This window comes from Coenobita brevimanus, chromosome 26 (assembly GCF_032717465.1).
Source record: "Coenobita brevimanus isolate Jiangsu-jjx chromosome 26, ASM3271746v2, whole genome shotgun sequence".
Classification (NCBI taxonomy): domain Eukaryota; kingdom Metazoa; phylum Arthropoda; class Malacostraca; order Decapoda; family Coenobitidae; genus Coenobita; species Coenobita brevimanus.
In genome coordinates this window covers 3,166,098-3,186,211 of record NC_136979.1, presented here as the reverse complement: position 1 = coordinate 3,186,211, position 20,114 = coordinate 3,166,098, and the positions used below count along the sequence as shown (strand labels likewise).

General features: G+C 39.9%; 1 protein-coding gene across 1 annotated transcript in view; it reads right to left on the bottom strand.

Annotated features, from left to right (window-relative positions):
* Window positions 1-1,575: 1,575 nt before the first annotated feature.
* Window positions 1,576-20,114, bottom strand: part of Snx16 (sorting nexin 16) — a 33,927-nt gene continuing 15,388 nt past the window's right edge. The window contains exons 5-12 of the mRNA XM_080268111.1: window positions 17,657-17,746; window positions 15,736-15,862; window positions 13,503-13,594; window positions 12,879-13,015; window positions 10,534-10,611; window positions 3,164-3,214; window positions 2,789-3,016; window positions 1,576-1,585 (exon numbers count right to left, since the gene is read on the bottom strand). Of these exons, the coding sequence (XP_080124237.1) occupies window positions 1,576-1,585; window positions 2,789-3,016; window positions 3,164-3,214; window positions 10,534-10,611; window positions 12,879-13,015; window positions 13,503-13,594; window positions 15,736-15,862; window positions 17,657-17,746 (813 nt within the window). The remainder of the gene's footprint in view (window positions 1,586-2,788; window positions 3,017-3,163; window positions 3,215-10,533; window positions 10,612-12,878; window positions 13,016-13,502; window positions 13,595-15,735; window positions 15,863-17,656; window positions 17,747-20,114) is intronic.

Genomic DNA, 20,114 nt, shown 5'->3' with positions numbered 1-20,114 from the left:
GAATGCAGAAGGACGTGGAAAGAATGAAGTAAAGAATGACAGAAGAGGAAAGAAGGAAGGAATGGAGGGAGGAGAGGAAAGGGCAGACACCCGAGAGCAGCATTACATCAAATGAGTGGATGGTGAGCGCCCCTCTAAGCTGGCAACTTATTTTTAGTAGTTTCACATAAATCACCCAATAATTGAACAGACGATCTCAAGCCTATGTGTGACAGACAATAGGGCTACCCACTTGCTGTGAATGACAGGTACGGTATAATATCTAATGGAAAGTGCACATCATCCATCTGATGCATAACAGAATTTTAATTCAATTCCGAGGGGCGTAAGTGTGTATTTTAAAACATGGGATGGTGTTTTATCTAGCTAGATGGTTGACTGACTTATGCATTGATGTGAATAGGGTATATCCTGTATTTATTCACAACTGATTATTATCTTATACAATCTTATAAAACATACGCTGGGAAGAGGCACCACTGGATTCTGTGATTAAAATAGATGTATTGTAATGATGATAATTACAACCTCAGGATACTAAAATTACTCGGATAAATGATAATCCTGGAAATCTTAAAAGTTGAAAAGCCTACTTACATGTAATGCAAATAACTGAGGGCTTCCTATGGAAAAATCAAAGGTTATATACCTGCCTAACTACTATTTGGTTATACAGAAGACATATCACAGTATCAGCATTGATTAATGTTATCATTTGTGCATCCAATTATAAGTAACCAACCACAACACTGCAGCTCTTAAGAAGAGCCTACAATTTCATTCACAAAGATTGCATGGGAATTTTGATAACTTTCACTTAATTCTTCCAAAATACAGCTATATAATCTACTCAAACTGACCTACAATTAATTTGCCACACTTTGGTGCAAATACACCACAAAACATTAGACGTAAACTGCCTCCTTAGGGAGTAGAAAAGTCTTCAGACTATATATATAACTTGCATTCCACAAGCTATTCTGGGAGCAATCTGTAATATATGGCCAGACATTTGTGATCAATCTGGTGTACATCAACAGTATCCTAAGCTAAAATATTTTTTGAAAAGTGGCTTCTTTTCCTTGACTTCTAGAATAGTAATTTTCATTTTACTCAAACCAGTAATGCAATAGTGTCTAATTACGGCATGCTGCCTTGAAAAGAAGGTATTACAAAATATAATCTTTAATCTCTATTGATCAACACACGCATACTTACATCCTGATGAAAACTCATACAATTAACTTTGTACCAGATAAATATATCAACCTAAATTCTTTTTCTTCAGTGCAGGACTGTAAGCCTATACAGCATATCAAAATAATAACAATGTAGCAAATATATATATACTTTTAAATACATATGTCACAGGCCACCAAGAAAATATTAAAGATTTCTATAAAGCTCAAACTACCATCTCTCCATTGTAAGAAAACTCCTGCAAGTCATACTGTACTGTAGCATTCTTCCATTTTATGAAATACAAACTACTCTCCATATTCTCAGGTTTACAATACGCAGGTTATGGTGTCTTAATATACACCATAAACAAACAGATTCTAATGTTTGATGATGTTATGGGGCACTGCAATTAGATTTTAGGGAATCATATAGTTAAATTAAAACTGCAGGAGTCATTTTGGAGAGGTAATTATTCAGGGAATTTCACCATTCACAGGCTACTTTGTAATATATTCCCCATGAATATGGAGGGCTGATTGTATAAATATGCACACGTGAAATTTTTGTACAGTACATGGAGATGCATAAAATTATACATTTATGGATATCAAAATATCAAAATATATCATTCATATATACACATCAGTAATCAGCACTAGTATAAGTCTAGACATATGATTCAAAGAGTATGAAATAACTAAACACTGTCATTAGTAACCAGTAAGTGCCACGTAACAAGTCATGAAGGAACAGTATTACAACAACAACCCTGCAATCATATCTGGCTTACTATCTAATAAACCATTCACCATTTATTGCCATTTCTATGTAATCCAAGGAATGAGAATTAATTTTGCTGTTTCCTCTACAGAAATATAACCAATGGATTAATTACAGTACTGTAGAGATGCAAAATTCCCAAAATCTAGGCACTGGCATTCATGTATGTGATCTGTTAAAAAATATACATATATAGGTGTACATATATCTATATCTATCTATCTATCTATATACTGTATATATATATATATATATATATATATATATATATATAAATATATATATATGTATGTGTATCAGGGCTATTGCTAACTGCCGATAGCTGCGAGCCATTTGGCTCCTAGGGTTTCATATTTACGAGCCAAATAAATTTTTAGTAGCCAAACTGACTACGAGCCAAAATATTTTACAAGAAATAAATATATTTATTTACACACTATGATGATTAGACTCATATAATGAGGTTTTAAACATTCACAATGGCAACAGGGAAAGACTTAATAATCGATCACAACGTATTTTGTTCATTTAAGTGAGATTTATTTTGTTGTTTACTCCTCGCCAAAGTGGATGTACTTTCTCCTCGCCACAAGGCGACTTGCATGTAAAATTTGTTCGCCAAAGGGAATAAATACTCGCATTTGCGAGCTGTGGCTCGCCAAACATGAGCCCTGTGTGTATATGTATGTATGTGTTAAAATATATATATATTAATGCCAAAGACAACCCAACAAATCAGGGTTGCCACTGCATAAAAAAATAAAAAAAATGCAAGGGAAGTATACCAAGCTGCAATTCTAAACCACTCTTGCTTTTTCTCACTCACCTAGGTTCTCTCTCAGCTGTGTCCAACTGAACCTGGCTCTGTGACTGTGTGTGGCTATTCTTACAAACATTCCCTCCATCACTGCTGCTGGTGGGAACTGAGGTGACCGAGGTTGACCTAGTAAGGAAGGCCTTCTCAAGAGTTCGTCGCAAAGGGGACTTCACCACATGGTTTGGCTGGCTTCCATGCACAGGGCTGGTGTTCACATTGGAACCAACAACTCCATTTCTGCAAATTATATTAGTAGTTGTAGGCAGTCGTCTTGATTAATGATTGACAGTCTATTATACAAGGAAAGTACAACCATAATGAAGGTGACTGGAATATTTTCAGCATCACTGTCTAGTCATCTTCTACATTCTTTATATATCTCACCTTGACATTTGGGAAGTGCCTCCAAAGCCCTCTTCAATGGTCTTCTCACAGCTGCAAATATCAGAAATTTAATTTTAAAAGGGCAATGTGTTAACCCCCTTAATTGTCAGTAGTAGGTGAATTCAAAGTCAAGGAGTGGTTTCCTGATAATATATTAAGCACTGCTGTACACCTCCACCCTTACTCACCTCCGTGCTGTTACTGACTGGCTCTCCAGCCAGCGTGCTCCTCTCAACTGAGAGTATCAGCAAAATTTGAATCAAGCCAGACCTTAGGTAAGGGATTTAGGTCACATCGACCTACTTAGAACACACTTATAATATACTTACATACTATAAAATGCAAATGGTTACAATTTTCCCTCGCATTAAAAAAAAGCGTGTCTCCTGACACAGTGGTGGAGGTATCAAATCATAATATGGCAGGAGTGTAATTGGACAGATAATACAGTCAACTGTGGACTGCATGGGAGTATTATAATGTAAGAAGTTGGATGCAATAAGGAAAGAAATATATTTACAGTGTATGGCCATGTTAGAAAGGCAAGGAAAGTGATAATTATTAATAAATGCAAAAGAATGTAAGCAATGCACTATCATGTTATAGGTTACAACTTAACAAGGGATGTAGTACAGTATATGACAAGCATAGTGACAGCAGACATAATGATATAGTATACAGTTCTGGTCAAATTCACAAATGAATTTCCAAATATATATATATATATATACTGTATATATATATATATATATATATATATATATATATACACGAGGTGTGTTCAAAAAGTATCCGACCTTTGTTCATAAAAAATACTCGTATCCAGATACAACAAACTTACACTAATCTCCTTCAGAGTAGTCCCCTTGGGCTGCCACACACTTCTCCCAACGGTTCTGCCACTGTCGGAAGCAGCGCTGGAACGCCTCTTTTGGCATGCCACACAGCTGGTCCATCGCATTCCGCATGATGTCTTCTCTGGGCTGAAATCTGTTCCCTTTGAGGGGAATTTTCAGCTTGGGGAAAAGCCAGAAGTCACACGGAGCCATGTCGGGAGAGTAGGGAGCCTGACGAAGCACAGGTGTGTTGTGTCTGGCCAGGAAACTCTGTATCAAATGTGAAGAATGGGCAGATGCGTTATCGTGATGCAGCTGCCAATTGCCTGCTGCCCACAGGTCCGGCCGTTTGCGTCGCACAGCATCACGAAGGCGACGCAGAACCTCTTGGTAATACTCCTTGGTGATGCTTGTGCCGTGTGGTGCGTACTCGTGATGAACCACGCCACTGGAGTCGAAGAAGACGGTCAGCATGACTTTGACATTGCTGCAGACCTGCCTTGCTTTTTTTGGCCTCGGGGATGTTGGATGCTTCCATTGTGATGACTGCAACTTGGTTTCTGGGTCGTACCCATAAACCCAGGACTCATCGCCAGCGATCACTGTGTTGAGGAAGTTGAGATCGCTGTTCACAGTCTCCAGCATGTCCTGTGCAATCTCCAAACGGAGTTGCTTCTGCTCAATCATTAGCAGCTTTGGTACGAACTTCGCTGAGATTCTCCTGAAGCCCAAATCCTCCTTCATAATGGAATGAACGGATCCAATGCTGACGCCCACCTCGTCTGCAAGTTCTCTGATCGTGATTCGACGATCCTGCATCACCAGGGTCCTCAATTGGTCAATGACGATCTCATTTCGGGATGTTGAGGGCCTACCAGAACGTGCTTCACTCTCCACTGATGTATGGCCATCTTTGAAGCGATTGTACCACTCCTTTATCTGTGTGTTGCCCATTGCTTCGTCCCCGAAGACCTGTTGAATCTTGCGGATCGTTTCCACTTGGGAATCGCCAAGCTTTACACAAAATTTGATGCAGTAGCGTTGTTCAAGTTTTTCCGTCATTTTGTCAAAAAAGAAAATCCGACGGCTCTCACTTACACTTCCTCACTCATCGGCGGTCTGCCATCGAATGACAGCTTCTGCTGGTGGGAAAAAATTCACGCATGCGCATTAGGAACGCCTACATACGTGCACCAAACCACGTCTCCCTAGCTTCATTTGTTTACGCACGAAAAATTAAGGTCGGATACTTTTTTAACACACCTCATATATACAGTATATATATATATAAGGTAAGCACTGGTAATTATAATCATATTTCTATGAGGAACATATAGCACTGAAGACACAATAGTTTATCTACACAGGAAGGCACTATTTTGAGAGTGACCATACATTCATTTCCCTTTTCTTATTTGTACTTTATTAGTTTTCACGTCACTGAATCACTGCGTAGTAATTATGTTTATATTATCACATTTTGTTTAACACAATTTTCAGCCCTCCATAGGGATTCTTCTTTCAGTATGATCTTCATATCTTTACTGACCATAATCAGTGTCACTCAGAACTACCAGTTTCTAGGTCTCGTGCATGTCGCACCAATTTTGCTGCAACACAGATTTCGTGCAGTCTTTTGTCCATTTGTCTGACAAAACAGTATAGGATACATATAAGTCATAACCTATAACAAATAATATCAACATGATGTACTGTACCCATCTCTTCATCATCATCATCTGGACCTCCTTTCCCACCCTAGGGCAGGGTTAGGAGTACCAACATCCAACAGCCCAAATTTACCCAATCTAATGGGCCACGTTTCCATTCACTCATCATTCAAGACCCCAGAATCCTGGATCTATCAGATACCCAACTCTTAAAAAATAAAAAAAAATAAAAATAATAATAATAATAATAATAATAACCATTCAAATCTATAACTGGATCTCTCTCTCTCACAAATTCACAAATTATGATACTCTATCAATGCAGCTTCAGTCACTGTCAATACTGTACTTCAAATGATGCTCAGCTGTTTGAGGCAACTGACAGCAAACCCTTTTCTGTATCCTCCTACTTTCTCTACACTCATTTCAAAGCCAAAGGCGGATGTTGTGTATATATACGCAACGACTTATTTTGCTCTCGAGTTCCAGAACTCGATTCTTCTGAATTCTCTACACTCTGGCTTCGGCTTTCCTGTCATTCTCTGACTAAATATATCTGTGCTGTTTACTTATCCCCTAATTCTACTGACTATCAAAAATTCTTCAACTATCTTACTTCTACGATGGAACACATTCTATCCAATTCTCCTTTCTCTGAAATTTCCATTTTAGGAGATTTCAATGTTCACCACCAACTTTGGCTCTCCTCTCCTTTCACTGATCCACCTGGTGAACAAGCCTACATCTCTTCTATCCTTAATGACCTAGAGCAGCTTGTACAGCACCCTACCCGTATCCCAGACCGCCTTGGAGAGAGCTCCAACATACTTGACCTCTTCCTTACGACAAATCCTTCTCCTTACACTGTTAATCTTTTCTCTCTGTTGGGCTTCTCCAATTACAACCTTATCACCTTAACCTGTCCTAACAATCCAGTACAGCCTGTGGACCCTCCAAAGAAACATCGTCTGTGGCACTTTGGACCTGCGGATTGGGAGGCCCTCAGGCAGTACTTCTTTGATTTTCCCTGGAATGATTATTGCTTCCATGGCCGGGAACCATCTGAGTGTGCCTTACGCATTACGGAGGTTATTCTTTCGGGCATGGAAACATACATTCCTTTCTCATATCCTTTGTCTAACGCAAGAAAGCCTTGGTTTAATCACGCTTGTTCTAATGCTGTCCGCAACAAGGAGAGGGCCTACAAAAGGTACCAGAGCCAACCCACCCCTGAATCACATCATCTTTACGTTTCTGCCCGGAATCGTGCTAAGTCTGTTCTTCACTCTGCTAAAAATAATTTCATCCGTACTAAACGCTCTCAACTCTACAACTCAAATTCTTCCCGCTCCTTCTGGCACCTTGCCAAAAACCCTTCTAACAACTTTACCTCATCATCCTTCACTCCTCTTTTCTACTCTGATGGTTCTGTAGCTATTTCTTCTACTGATAAAGCAGAACTCTTCACTCACACTTTCTCCTCTAATTTCATCTTAGACGATTCCGGTGCTGTTCCTCCATCACTTCCTCATGGCTGACATTAAAATTTCTTCAGCTGATGTATTTTCTGCCATCACTGGCCTCAATACTAACAAGGCATATGGGCCTGATGGAGTCCCTCCTGTTGTTCTCAAGAACTGTGCTTCTGTGCTTACACCCTGGCTTGGCAAACTCTTTCGCCTTTGTCCATCAGCTTGTACCTTTCCTTCTTGCTGGAGGTTTGCTCTCATTCAGCCAGTCCCAAAGAAGGGTGACCATTCCCAACCCTCTAACTATCGTCCAATTGCTGTAACATCCTGTATTTCAAAAGTTTTCGAGTCAATTCTTAATAAAAAAAATTTTAAGGCATCTTTCCCATCACAACCTTCTCTCTGATCGTCAATATGAGTTCCGTCAGGGACGCTCCACTGGCAATCTTCTCACCTACCTTTCAGACTCCTGGTCATCCTCCTTTCGGGACTTTGGCGAAAGCTTTGCCATTGCACTTGACATCTCAAAGGCTTTCGATCGAGTCTGCCATAAATCTTTAATTTCCAAACTGCCCTGTTACGGTTTCTATCCTTCTATCTGTGCCTTCATCGCTAGCTTCCTTTCTGGTCGTTTTATAGCCACTGTTGTAGACAGCCATCGCTCTTCTCCTAGATCTATCAACAGTGGTGTTCCTCAGGGCTCTGGCCTATCACCAACTCTCTTCCTTTTATTCATCAATGACCGTCTAAGCTGTACATCTAACCCTATCCACTCATACGCTGATGATTCCTCCCTTCACCTTTCCATTCGGTTCCCGCAACGCCCATCTCAGCAGTTACCGTACTTCAACAAACAAGGGATGAGGCTATGGCACACCTAATATCTGACTTGGCCCGTATTTCTGACTGGGGTAAAAATAATATAGTTGTTTTTAACGCATCTAAGACTCAGTTCTAACACCTATCAACCCGACAAAATCTTCCACAAGTATACCCACTAATGTTTAATAATATTCAGCTTAATCCTGCATCATCCTTGAACATGCTTGGGGTTTCATTTACTGGGGACTTATCTTGGAAAGATCATATTAAACCTCTTGTAAAATCTGCTTCAAAGAGATTAGGTATGCTATGCCGACTCCGTACCTTTTTTACCCCTGCACAATTGTTGACTCTATACAGGAGTTTTATCCGCCCCTGTGTGGAGTACAACTCTCATGTGTGAGGAGGCTACCCACATACAGCTCTTCTCAATACGGTGGAGTCAAAGGCTTTTCATCTCATTAACCCCTTAAACGCGGCTGTGTACGGCCGACCCCCCCGCTGTGGCGGGGTTGTAGCGGGGTCTGAGTACCTGTGGGAAAATATTTGCCAAAAATCAGAGATTAACCCTAGAGCATTAAAATTTTTATGGCATATAGTACTTACATTCAGCTTTCTCCTGAGACACATGTTGAGCCTTCGTGGACTACCCAAGGACTTGTGGAGACTTGCAAAGTTGGGTAACCAAATCTTCACTTTCACACCTCCAGCAACCCGGTTTCCCCTCTACCACAGCCTTATTCTGTCACAGTAAACTTTATACTACAATGTAAAGGTAGTTAGGAATCTGTATTTGTACAATAAGCACTGAAAATAAGGCTAAAATCAACGGAGCGTACGGCCGACATGCACTGTGGCGGTGGTCTTCCCGTCACTCAACAAACATTTCCATTTTCACAGCTAAAAACATGTATACTACATTATTTTCAATCATATTACTTCCCAAAAGATCACCACGGCACGCTTTTTATTCTGCCTTACGTCCGCCACTTTATTCTCGTTCCTGTCGGCCGCTTGCACTGACTGGGAAGAGCTAGAACTCGCCATAATCTCACTTTGAAAGCCTGCAGTAAACTGACGCTAAACAGGGGCAAACCGTGAGAAATAAAGCTAGTGTTACAACTGGGGAAACAAGCGTTTCCTAGTAGCATAAACTGCTTGTGAGAGGCGATCGCAGATTTACAGTTCTGAGTGCTCAGAGTGCTGCCATGTATCACAGCCAGGCTGGCCGGGCCGTGGTGGGGGGGGGACGGGGGGAATACGCGATATTTGGCAACAACTGAGGTCAGTAGTACAAAGGTAAAGTATGCTAGTTGTAGCTAGAGGGTGGTGGTACTGATAGACAATACCAGCTGGAGCCTGCTTGCCCGCGGTTATTCAAAATTTACTCAAATCGCAAACGCGACGATCCGCCGTTCTGTCCTTTGGGCCGACCGTCGCAAATGCGACGATCCGCGTTTAAGGGGTTAACTCTCCTCCTCTTACTGACTCCATTCAACTTCTGTCTCCTCGCCGCACTGCTGCATCTTTATCTCTTTTCTATCGCTACTTCAATGGTCACTGCTCCTCTGAACTGTCTGCATGCATTCCTCCACCTCTACGACGGGCGCGTAGCACCCATCTAGTAGCAAACTCTCATCCTTTTTCTGTCCAACTCTCTAATGCAAGAGTTAACCGTTACTCCCAGTCCTTCATTTATGCAACAAGTCAACTCTGGAACTGTCTCCCTCTGTCTGTATTTCCTGCTTCCTATGATCTCCAGTCTTTCAAACGCAGTGTGTCCAGGCATCTCGAAATGATCGGATCTTGAATTTGGCTCTCTCTTGTATTTTGTTTTTCTCTTGGAGGAAACTGTTATTGCAGGCTCATGGCCTTTGGTTCCTTCTTCTTCACATAAAAAAAAAAGAAAAAAAAAAAAGAAAAAAAAAATCACTACCAAAACTATATGAACTGTTTGTTGTTCCTTCTGCTGCATAACCCCAGTCAGAGTGGCTGAGCAAACCCGCTGACCACAAGTAAGAAACTGACTCTATGGGTCCATCTAACCATCACACTTTTCTGGTACACAGTGCCTTGTCAAGGCTGAATCAGGGTCCTTCCCCATGGCAAGGTGCAGGGAAATATGAGGAGGTTTGGCTCCTGGGTGGATGCTGCAGCAGCTTCACTCCACCCATGGTACACAGCACCACCGTGTGTAGGCTCATCACCATCTGTTTATTTTAAATCTTGTGAACATATTTACCTTAAAAATAAAATCACACATTGTCCTCAGTGGAAAAAATTGCTTGTGTTACATACATGTGCAGGTACTTGTTGTATGAGCCAACAATGTTGACATTTTTGTACATTAATTCCTCTTGGGAGAAAAAAAAAAAAAAAAAAAATCAGTACCAGATTTCACACTCTACAAACAATAACAATTACTGGTATCATATTCTTTTTGACAGTTTTCCGAGAGAGTCCATCCTTAGTACGTATGAAGTATTAATAATGCAGAATAATCACAAAGTCCCATCATTATACTGAACAACTACTACCAGCAAGACAGCAAATATAACAAGAAGGGTACTCACATATTGAGCAGAGCAACATTAAGGTCATGTGTTGAGCCTTGGAAGTTTGTCTCTCCACCCTTCAACTCACACTCCAGTCTGCAATTATATCCAGTTATAATGCTATGTTAGACCATAAGACATGAAGCTATGTAAATGCTATAAAATAATGTGAGGTAATAACTTCATATATAAATAGAATATCTTATACAGAGTATGACAAATAAGGAGTGTAAAGTCAAGAAGAGGAGGTGGGATTTAAAAAGGAGTTTATCTAAAACGTGGAATTTCAAGCAGTTTTTCAAACTGTAAATAATAATTTTCAAAACACTTGGCACAGTTCAAAGTGGTTGACTGAGATATTCCATGGGTTCAAGAATATATCATGGAGCTAAACTTCATTCTAAAATGTACGGTATATCAAAACTCCTAATTTTAAGCATACTTTTTTAACATTCCTTTTTGCTATTAAGTCTACAGTAAGTTATAGAAAAAGGTCTACTAAATTTCCACTGCTGCCTACAAAGCTAATGTGCTAGTGTCACTCAATTTACTGTACCAGTTGTATGGATAAAGCAGCAGCATTTCAGAGAGCATCTTTGACTTCCAGTGAGAAGTGCTGGTACAACAACCAGTTTGCAGTTTAATATGAAAATACAGAGGTAATGTTCCAGGAATATATTTACAGAACTAATTAACACCTGCATGAGGTTTTGTATAATATATTCTTACCACTAAACAATTTTATTCATCTTAATCTCATCAAGTATACAAGAAGTCTTTCCTGAGTTGAAGAAAGCTAATGTGAAAAGTCTTTCCTCAATAAACTGCCATCATTCATGATGCAACTGACTTATGTTGATTCTTTTAAAGGACAGCTCAATCAAGAGGCACAAAAAGGGGAGAGGTGTTATGATGGATGATTATAAGGTTTAATTGCTGTCACTTTTGCTGATGAAGTCTGTAGCATTTATTGTATATAAGTCATGTCACAATTCATGTTATTCGAAAAAGCAAATGAGTGAAAAGCGCTAGTGAATTCCTTAGGAAAAACTGGTGCTTTTGAGAAACAGAAGACATGAGTATTATTATTGTTGTTATCCATCCATCTATCCATCATCTAATCCTATGTTGCCCCATGAGGAACAGAGAAGCCTGTGGCTAGGCAAGTTGGTCCTGACATTTAAGATGAGAGTGGCCAGCCTCACTCATCCCTGAGTGGCATTATATGAGCAATTCACCCCAACCACCCCTTGGATATAAACTTACACAGGCTCAATCTGATTGGAGTGCCCTAATAACCCACTAAACCACCAAGCACCATAATTTGGTTATATGGTTACCACCCAGCATAGTAAATGGTTTCCTGGTGTACAGTAAACTATTTGGCTTGTCACTCAGTGTAGAATCACCCATAGGCAGAAGGAAGAGGAAAGAATGAAGGAAAGAAAGACAGAAGAGTAAGGAAGGAAGAGAGGAAAAGGCCGGCACCCAAAGCAGCAATACATCGAGTAAGTGGATGTTGAGTTGTTGTTTTTGATATTATTATAGGAAACCATTTACTACGCTGGTTGGTAACCATATAACCAAATTATGGCGCCTGGTGGTTTAGTGGGTAATTACATCATTCCAGTTGGATTGAGCTGGTGAAGGTTTATATCCAAGGGGTGGTTGGAGTGTAATGCCCATGTAATGCCACCCAGGGATGAGTGAGGCTAGTCACTCTCATCTTAAATGTCAGGACCAACTTGCCTAGCCCCAGGCCCCTACGCTCCTCAAGTGGCGACCTAGGACTGGATAATGGATGGATCATTATTACTACTACTACTACTACTGAATAATGCTGTTTGAGGGTAGCAAAAATAACATTAATTAAAAAAATCACCAGGTTCTCTTAACTGATTTCTTCATTAACTATGTACAGCTCAAAAATAACAATGGAAAAAAAATTTAATGCTGTCATCAGTTCCTTTCTTTCATTATCTATGTAGAGTACCATTTAATCCTTTACTGCCCCAGCAGGAGCACAATGGCCTGGGGCTATGCTACTTAGACCCAATATATATGGCAAGAGTGGCCAATCCCTAACTCCCGAGTGGCATTTATGTGGGCAATAAACCCCAATTACCACCTGGCTGCAAACTCTTAAGGGGCAGATCAAGCTGGAGCACTTTATCCCACTAGAACATCATTAGCACAATGATGTCTCATTAATTTTATTTTTTCTACCAGTACCTCAGGATGATTCTATTCAACTCAAGGGAGGTATCTTGTAGTGAAAGGGTTAAGCGTCATTTCTGGCTATAAAGTTCTGTTCCATGACGCTATTTTTTACGAGTCAAAGGGTATGGAGATATTGTACTGACCTTAATGCCTTAATAAGTGTGTGCTGCTGAGCCATAAGAAAGGATACCTGAGAACGCAACACGGCAATCTCTCCATCCTTCTCACGCAGTTGCTCCTGCAAATCAGCTACACTCTCCTCCAGTGTCTGACACATTGCCTGTGATATTTTACAGCAAAGTTATTATACATGAAAGGCAGTATTTTCTTTCATGGCCAGTTCAGTTTCATAAAGATCTCATAATAAGTACACAGTGAGTTCTTATCATCATTTTATGCACCCTTACACTGCCTAATTACCAGTTAGGAGGTGCTGCAGGATGCCTTTAAAGAGTAGCATAAATGTCCAATAACTCCCTCCCCATCTCCCAAGAAGAGGATGGTGGACTGCAAAAATAAATCATACTGCATACAAGAAAAGTGAAATAGAGGACAGAGGACAAGAAGGACAAAACTAGTGGATGCTGAGAACCATGTGACCATGTGGTTGCTTTAGTTTTAGGATTGCTGTTTTTTGGCTGCACAACTGGCAGATCTTTTCCTCATAACTGGTATACCTGTATGAACTGTCTGTGATCATAACACCATTCATACATATGTGTTAGTACAGATCATCAGCAATACTGTATACTGATGCAACAATTTACCCGACTCTCCTCCAGTGTGTCATGGGGACCAGGAGGATGATCAAGACAGAAGAAATCACGAACACACTTCCTCTCACGGATTGTGGTGTGGCCTGAGAAAGGAAGTCATATTTTTATATTGAAAAAATAAATAAATAACAGAAAAAGGCAGCATTTGGCTGGCTACCACTGACTACATGTGGTATCACCATAAGTGCGACTTGTAGCAACTAGCTAGGGATAAGTGACCACATAATCATCAGTCTAAAGTAGGGTACTCAGTCATATGCAGAATCAAAGCCTTGGCTGAAACTTACACCATTGTATTGCAGCTTAGATTTCTTCTTGCTTTTAAATTTTATTTCGGTGCAGAAGGAAGAAACCAAATGGTTCAAGTATGCAAGTCATCTCTTCCAAAGAAAACTGAACCAACTTAAGAAAGTCACAAGAAAGATGTGCTCATTTTGAGATATCTGAATGCACTGCACTTATCCTGTACTGTGCCATGTTCATATATATAAGGACAAACCAACAGTGTCAAATTTGCCGAGTCCATATACATACGGACTAACTCACAGTACCCCCAAACTGCCGAGTCCATACATTTATGGAGACATCTGCGCTAAACTGTCTGAGTCTGCCCCTAGTGTGTGACAGAAAATGGGTTGACAGGCACCCCTCCTATGCCTTATACCCCCCCCCCAAAAAAAAAAAAAAAAAAAATGAAAATACGTAAAATTAGCACAGAACCTAACTTCCCATCATCATAGTTTCGACTGTAGCTGCTTTACATACACCAGGTTGTGTTTCCATACCATAAATACTCCATGCATCCACCTAATCAACACCAAAATGGACTATCTATCCACATCAGCTGCTGACGGTATCTGAAATTTGCCATCTGATGCAAATCTAGGTCATGCTGCACTGCCAATGAGATTGTGCTTACTCCCAACTTCCAGTCAAAGTTTGAGAACTTCCCAGTGATGAACTAACTGATAGTGATGCATAAATTGTGTATATAATGAAAGTAATATATGTAAATGAATGTAAATAGAATTAAATCATAAAATCACATAATGTAAGGGTGTTGAAAAATGTGTGATTTACTGCAACTAATGTGATTGTGTGAAGCATGAGTATTTATAGTGCCTTATACCGATATAATACAATAAAAAAGTGAAGGTGAAAATACGTACTTTCACCATGGAACCCCAACTTCCCATCATCATAGTTTTGACTGCGGACGCATTACGTAAACCAGGTTGCGTTTTCATGCTACAAATACACCATGCATCCTCCCTCTCTACACCAAAGTGGACTATCTATCCACATAAACCACTGACGGTACCTGAAAGTAGCCATCTGATGCAAATCTGGGCATGCTGGACGAAAACACCTGTTTTTGGGTGGAAAACAGCCGAAGTGAGCACTTTTACTATCACTATGCTTATTTTGACGACTTTTCAGGTCTGTTCATGGAAAGAAAAGAAAATTGAATATGGCAAGCATTCTAGATAATTCTGCCACCCAGACACATGGCAATCTACGCACACACGCCGAAAAAGGCTTCGGCAGTGAACAGGTTAAGAGGCTGGAAGTCATACGCAAAGAGAAATACTCAATATGGAAAATTAATCCAGAGATGATGAATCATGGTATGTACTGCTGAATTCACAAGTCTGTGGTACAATGGATGGCACATCAAGTATGAACTGATAAGGCTGAGTATGTCACAGCACATCTTGCTGAATGGTCTGAATCAACCTCTTGATAGTGGTCACACTTTACTGTTACTCCAGCATTCCCTCTGCATCTACAAAGAATGACAGTTCAAGCCACTGCAGCAGGAACTTCTAAACTCATCTATATATATGGGCATTAATTTGTATTTGTGGTACACCGTCCAAAAGTGTACGATGGGTGCATGCACATCCAGGCAAGCATGAGGCAGAACTTAGAGACATCAGTTCATACCATCTACTGTATAGCATCTTCTTCCCTAGATATATCTTCTGTGAATACTGTACCTTAAAACACAAGAGACTATTTCTGTTGGGAGCTCAGCAGTCTTCTCGTAACTGTTCAAATAACTGAATATAGATGATTAACTCACTCATGGTCAAGACAGATGTAACACTGTGTTCCAGCTAAACCCAGACAATTTTATTTCACTGAGTCACAAGAGCCTACGAGTAAAAAAGAAAAAGGGGGGAAAAAAGAAGTACAGTAAATCCTTATCTCAGCAACTCACTGATGATATTATTGATGAAGGCCTGAAGTCCAATCTGCCTGTCCTCCAGGAAGATGGGATCAAAGTTGTCTCCAAACCATCGCTTGGGTGGCAGTGCAAATCTCAACCCAGGGAACTCTGACTGAAGCTGAGTACAAGAAAACAGAAGATATATAATTCATTCATCAAAACAAAAGGATGTTGAAAAATTTTTAATACAGTAGACTCAATTTTCCCTTGTCACAATTTCCATCCAATCGCATTATCTGGCACTCTTGTCTTGACCCTATTAAAACAATATACAGTGAAATTAGGCGATATCCAGCTCAAAAATGGGAAGTAATCAGTGGTACTATGCATTTTTCAGCAGTAATGTGTACCATCCAGCTCAAAGATGAGACCCAATCAGCATATGGCCACCCCCTGCAACATGACACCCAATCACAATGCATTGCGGGAGCAGCCCACCCAATGCACCAAGCCAACCATCACCCTCTCATTCACTAGATGCTGTATAGTGAGGACCTAACACTTGGTCGCTCATAATCATGCATGTATATGATTACAGGTACTGTACTTATTGTTTATGATATGTATGATTATAATTACTGTATCATGTGCTCTATTACTGTGCTATAAATACTGTATCAATACTGTACCGTACAGTATTTATGCTTGATTTTAATCTTTTACTCATGGGTAATACTGTAGGAAAGCTTTCAGGATAGAGGGTCAAAACAGACAGCTTATGGTGGTGATGTATTATCTGGCTCAATGCCAAATGGATGGGCGACTGGGAATGCTGATGCAATATCCGGCACTTTGCAATATCCAGCAGGGGGGTTGGCTAAATTATGCCAGATATTTGAGAGACTACTGTAGTGTCTGTATATGAGAAGGGAGACAAGAATCTTACTGTTAAAGAAAAGACAAAAAGAAAAGGCATTTATGAATAATGAAGATAAAGAAAAAATAAAGGTCAACAGAAGGATTTGTAATATCATGGTTAGAAAGTGAGTGAGAAACACTAGTATTACAAGAATTGATGGTGTAAGAGAGGTTCTCTCTTTATATATAAAAGGAACTAAATATAGTTACTCTATTGAATTATTCCTCCTCTTCTTCCTAACACTACTTTGCATTACATGGGTGGATAACTCAAAATATGAAAATCAAAGCATGTAACTTTAAAGTTATCAACAAAGAGGCCAACAACAAGGAGCCACAAACACATTCACTCATTATCCAAGCTTTCAAAATTCTTGGCAGCATTTCAAAGACATACAGCTCCCACAAAATAATTCTTTATGTAATTAAGTAAGGTTCTCAGTAAAATGGGCTTGGAATTTTTTTTTTTTTCCCACAACACCCCAACTTAGTCAATAACTGTAAAATGTAGAAAAGCATGGGCCACCAGCCTGGAATCCAAATACTGCAGTCCTCATTATAAGTTGCCTTGCTGACAAAGCTTTTTGCTATTAAGTATACATTAAAAGAAAAACTACACAGCAAGTTCCATTCTTACCTGTACAGTTGACCTGCTAGTTTCCTGCACATTACAGCAACAGTTGTATGGAAAATGCTGTAATATTTTGGAATATACCTCTCACTTATATGGAGGACTGTCTATACAGAGTACAGGGGGTTTACTCTATGTCTGTGTTTTTAATATGAATTACTAACCAGTATGTACACTCAATACACTGGTGCACACTTACCAACAACCTGACACCACAGCTAACTCCTACAGCAATATGCCCAGTAAATTCTGCCCCACACTGGTAAACTTATTTTCACAATGGTGCCACATATTACTTGCTTGTGGCATTTCCTAGTCAACAATGGTATCATATGCATAATGCTTTTTTTTGATACTATGTACTGTATACTCTATCTTGCTTTCCTGACACTCATGCTGGTAAAACATAATGAACCAACTCACCCTCTTGTTGAGTCTGACAAAGTCAGTATAGCGACGGAAAACAAACCACTGGTCACCTGAAGGCTGGTGAAGGACCTGTATCTTGAATACCTGTCAAACCCAAGTACAACTGGTGTGAATTATTGTTCCTGATATTTAAATTTAAGAGTACATATTGGTGTGCTTTTAAGTAGGAATATCATGTATACTAGACATATAAAACATGAATACCACAACTAAACCCTCAATAAATCTGGAACACATGATGCTTCTGAAATATTTTAATCAATTTTGTAATAACTATGCCATATGTTACCACCTGTGACTCTAAAGCATTAAATTTTTCAATAATTTCAAAATCATCTCTCCTAAGAGCTTCACAGCTTCTGAACAGCAATACCGAAGTGTTCCTGACATTATCATTTTCTGTATATCAACATACAAAGCAACTGGTTAGTTTCAATTTTCCAAAGATCACATGCAGATAAGCACCTGAGTAGTACCCCAATGTACTGATTATGCTAGAATATGAACTAATCACAACTTCTATACAACAGACGGAACAATAAGAGAAGTACAACTTGGATCCCAAGTTATCAAATACTTATTAGGCTCACTGATGGTCAGAAAAGATATACAGTAAGTATGTAGACATCTATCAGACATCAATTTCTATCAAGGGAAAAAAAAAAAATCACACAACAGTAATTATCAAATTCCTTCAAGTGCAGACTCTAACTTCTCTACAAATAGTATCAGTAATGGAGAGGAAAAAAAAAAGAAAAAAGGAAGAAAACAGCTAGTCTCATACCATACTGACTGCCTATGGTTATAATTTCATGAGTATTTGTGGGGTATTTACATGCCCTGTTTTACCCTGCTGTAAAGTACACCATCATCATCATCTAATCCTGTGTTGTCCAATGAGATGTGTAGGAGCCTGTAGCTAGGCAAGTTGGTCCCAACATTTTAGATGAGAGTGGCCAGCCTCAATCATCCCTAAGTGGCATTACATGAGCAATAAACCCCAACTACCCCTTGGATATACACCTGCACAGGCTCAATTCAGTTGGAGAACCTTAATTACCCACTAAACCACCAGGTGCCATAATTTAGTTATATGGTTACCACCCAGTATAGTTTCCTGTGGCTTGTCACTCAATGAAGAGTCATCCTTAGACAGAAGGAAGAGGAAAGAAAGAAGGAAAGAAAGACAGAAGAGGAAAGAAGGTAGGAAGAGAGGAAAGGGCAGTCACCCAAAGGCAGCACTACATCTAGTGGGTGGATGGTGAGTTTCCCCACCTACCACTGATGTAAAATACAAAATACAATAAAAAAATATTTTCAGTAACTGTTCAAACATTGCACCTTCGTGAGGATACAGTAATTCCTTAATTAACAAACTTTCACCTAACATATGGTATTTTTTACATCATTATCATCATCTAATCCTGTGTTGTCCCACGAGAAGTGTAGGAGCCCAGAGCTTGGCAAGTTGGTCCTGACATTTAAGATGGATAGTGACCAGCCTCAATCATCACTGGGTGGCATTACGTGAGAAATAAACCCCTACCATCCCTTCAATATAAACCTGCACAGGCTCAATCCCACTGAAGCCTCTTAATTACCCACTAAACCACCAGGTGCCATAATTTGGTTACATGGTTACCACCCAGCATGGTAAATGGTTTCCTGGTGTACTGGAAACTATTTGGCTTGTCACTCAGTGAAGAATCACCCATAGGCAGAAGGAATAGGAAAGAATGAAGGAAAGACAGACAGAATAGGGAGAGTAGAGTCACCCATAGGCATAAGGAAAAGGAAAGAATGAAGGTTTAAGGACAGAAGAGGACGGAAGGAAAGAAGGAAGGAAGAGAGGAAAGGGAAGTCACCCGAAAACTGCACTACACTGAATGAGTGGATGGTGAGTGCCCCCACAACAATGCTGTTCATCAACACAAGAACACTTCACATGACATGCCGTCATTCATTATTTATCCCTTAAATCCAGTGAGGACTTTTTTTTTTTTCTGCTACAAGATTATTTTATTCAAACTGAGAGAGAGAGACAAGGTGATTCTCAGTGTTATGCGCCGATGTGTGGCGAGAGATGAAATGGTGAGGGAGCTGAAGTACCTGGATGCAGTAACAGAAGAGAGGTAAATGTGCGGGGGAAATGGAAAGCAGTGCAACACTGGGAAGGGAAGCGGCTAGTGCTTAGAAGGCCTTGTTACGAAACAAAAGTCTGAGTATGGGAACTGGAAGAGACTTATATGAGAGTTTTAGTGCGCCCCTCAACAGATGCATATGAAACTGGTGTGGCACGACTAAAAAAAGTCAAGAGTTAGAGCAACGGACACAGCGAGTGGTCAGTGGACAGAGAAAGAAATACTGTACCTTGTCATGCGATTTACGATATGAAAATCTGTGGACACCAACATCAAAGAGTGTGTGCTTAAATGATATATTCATCTAGAGA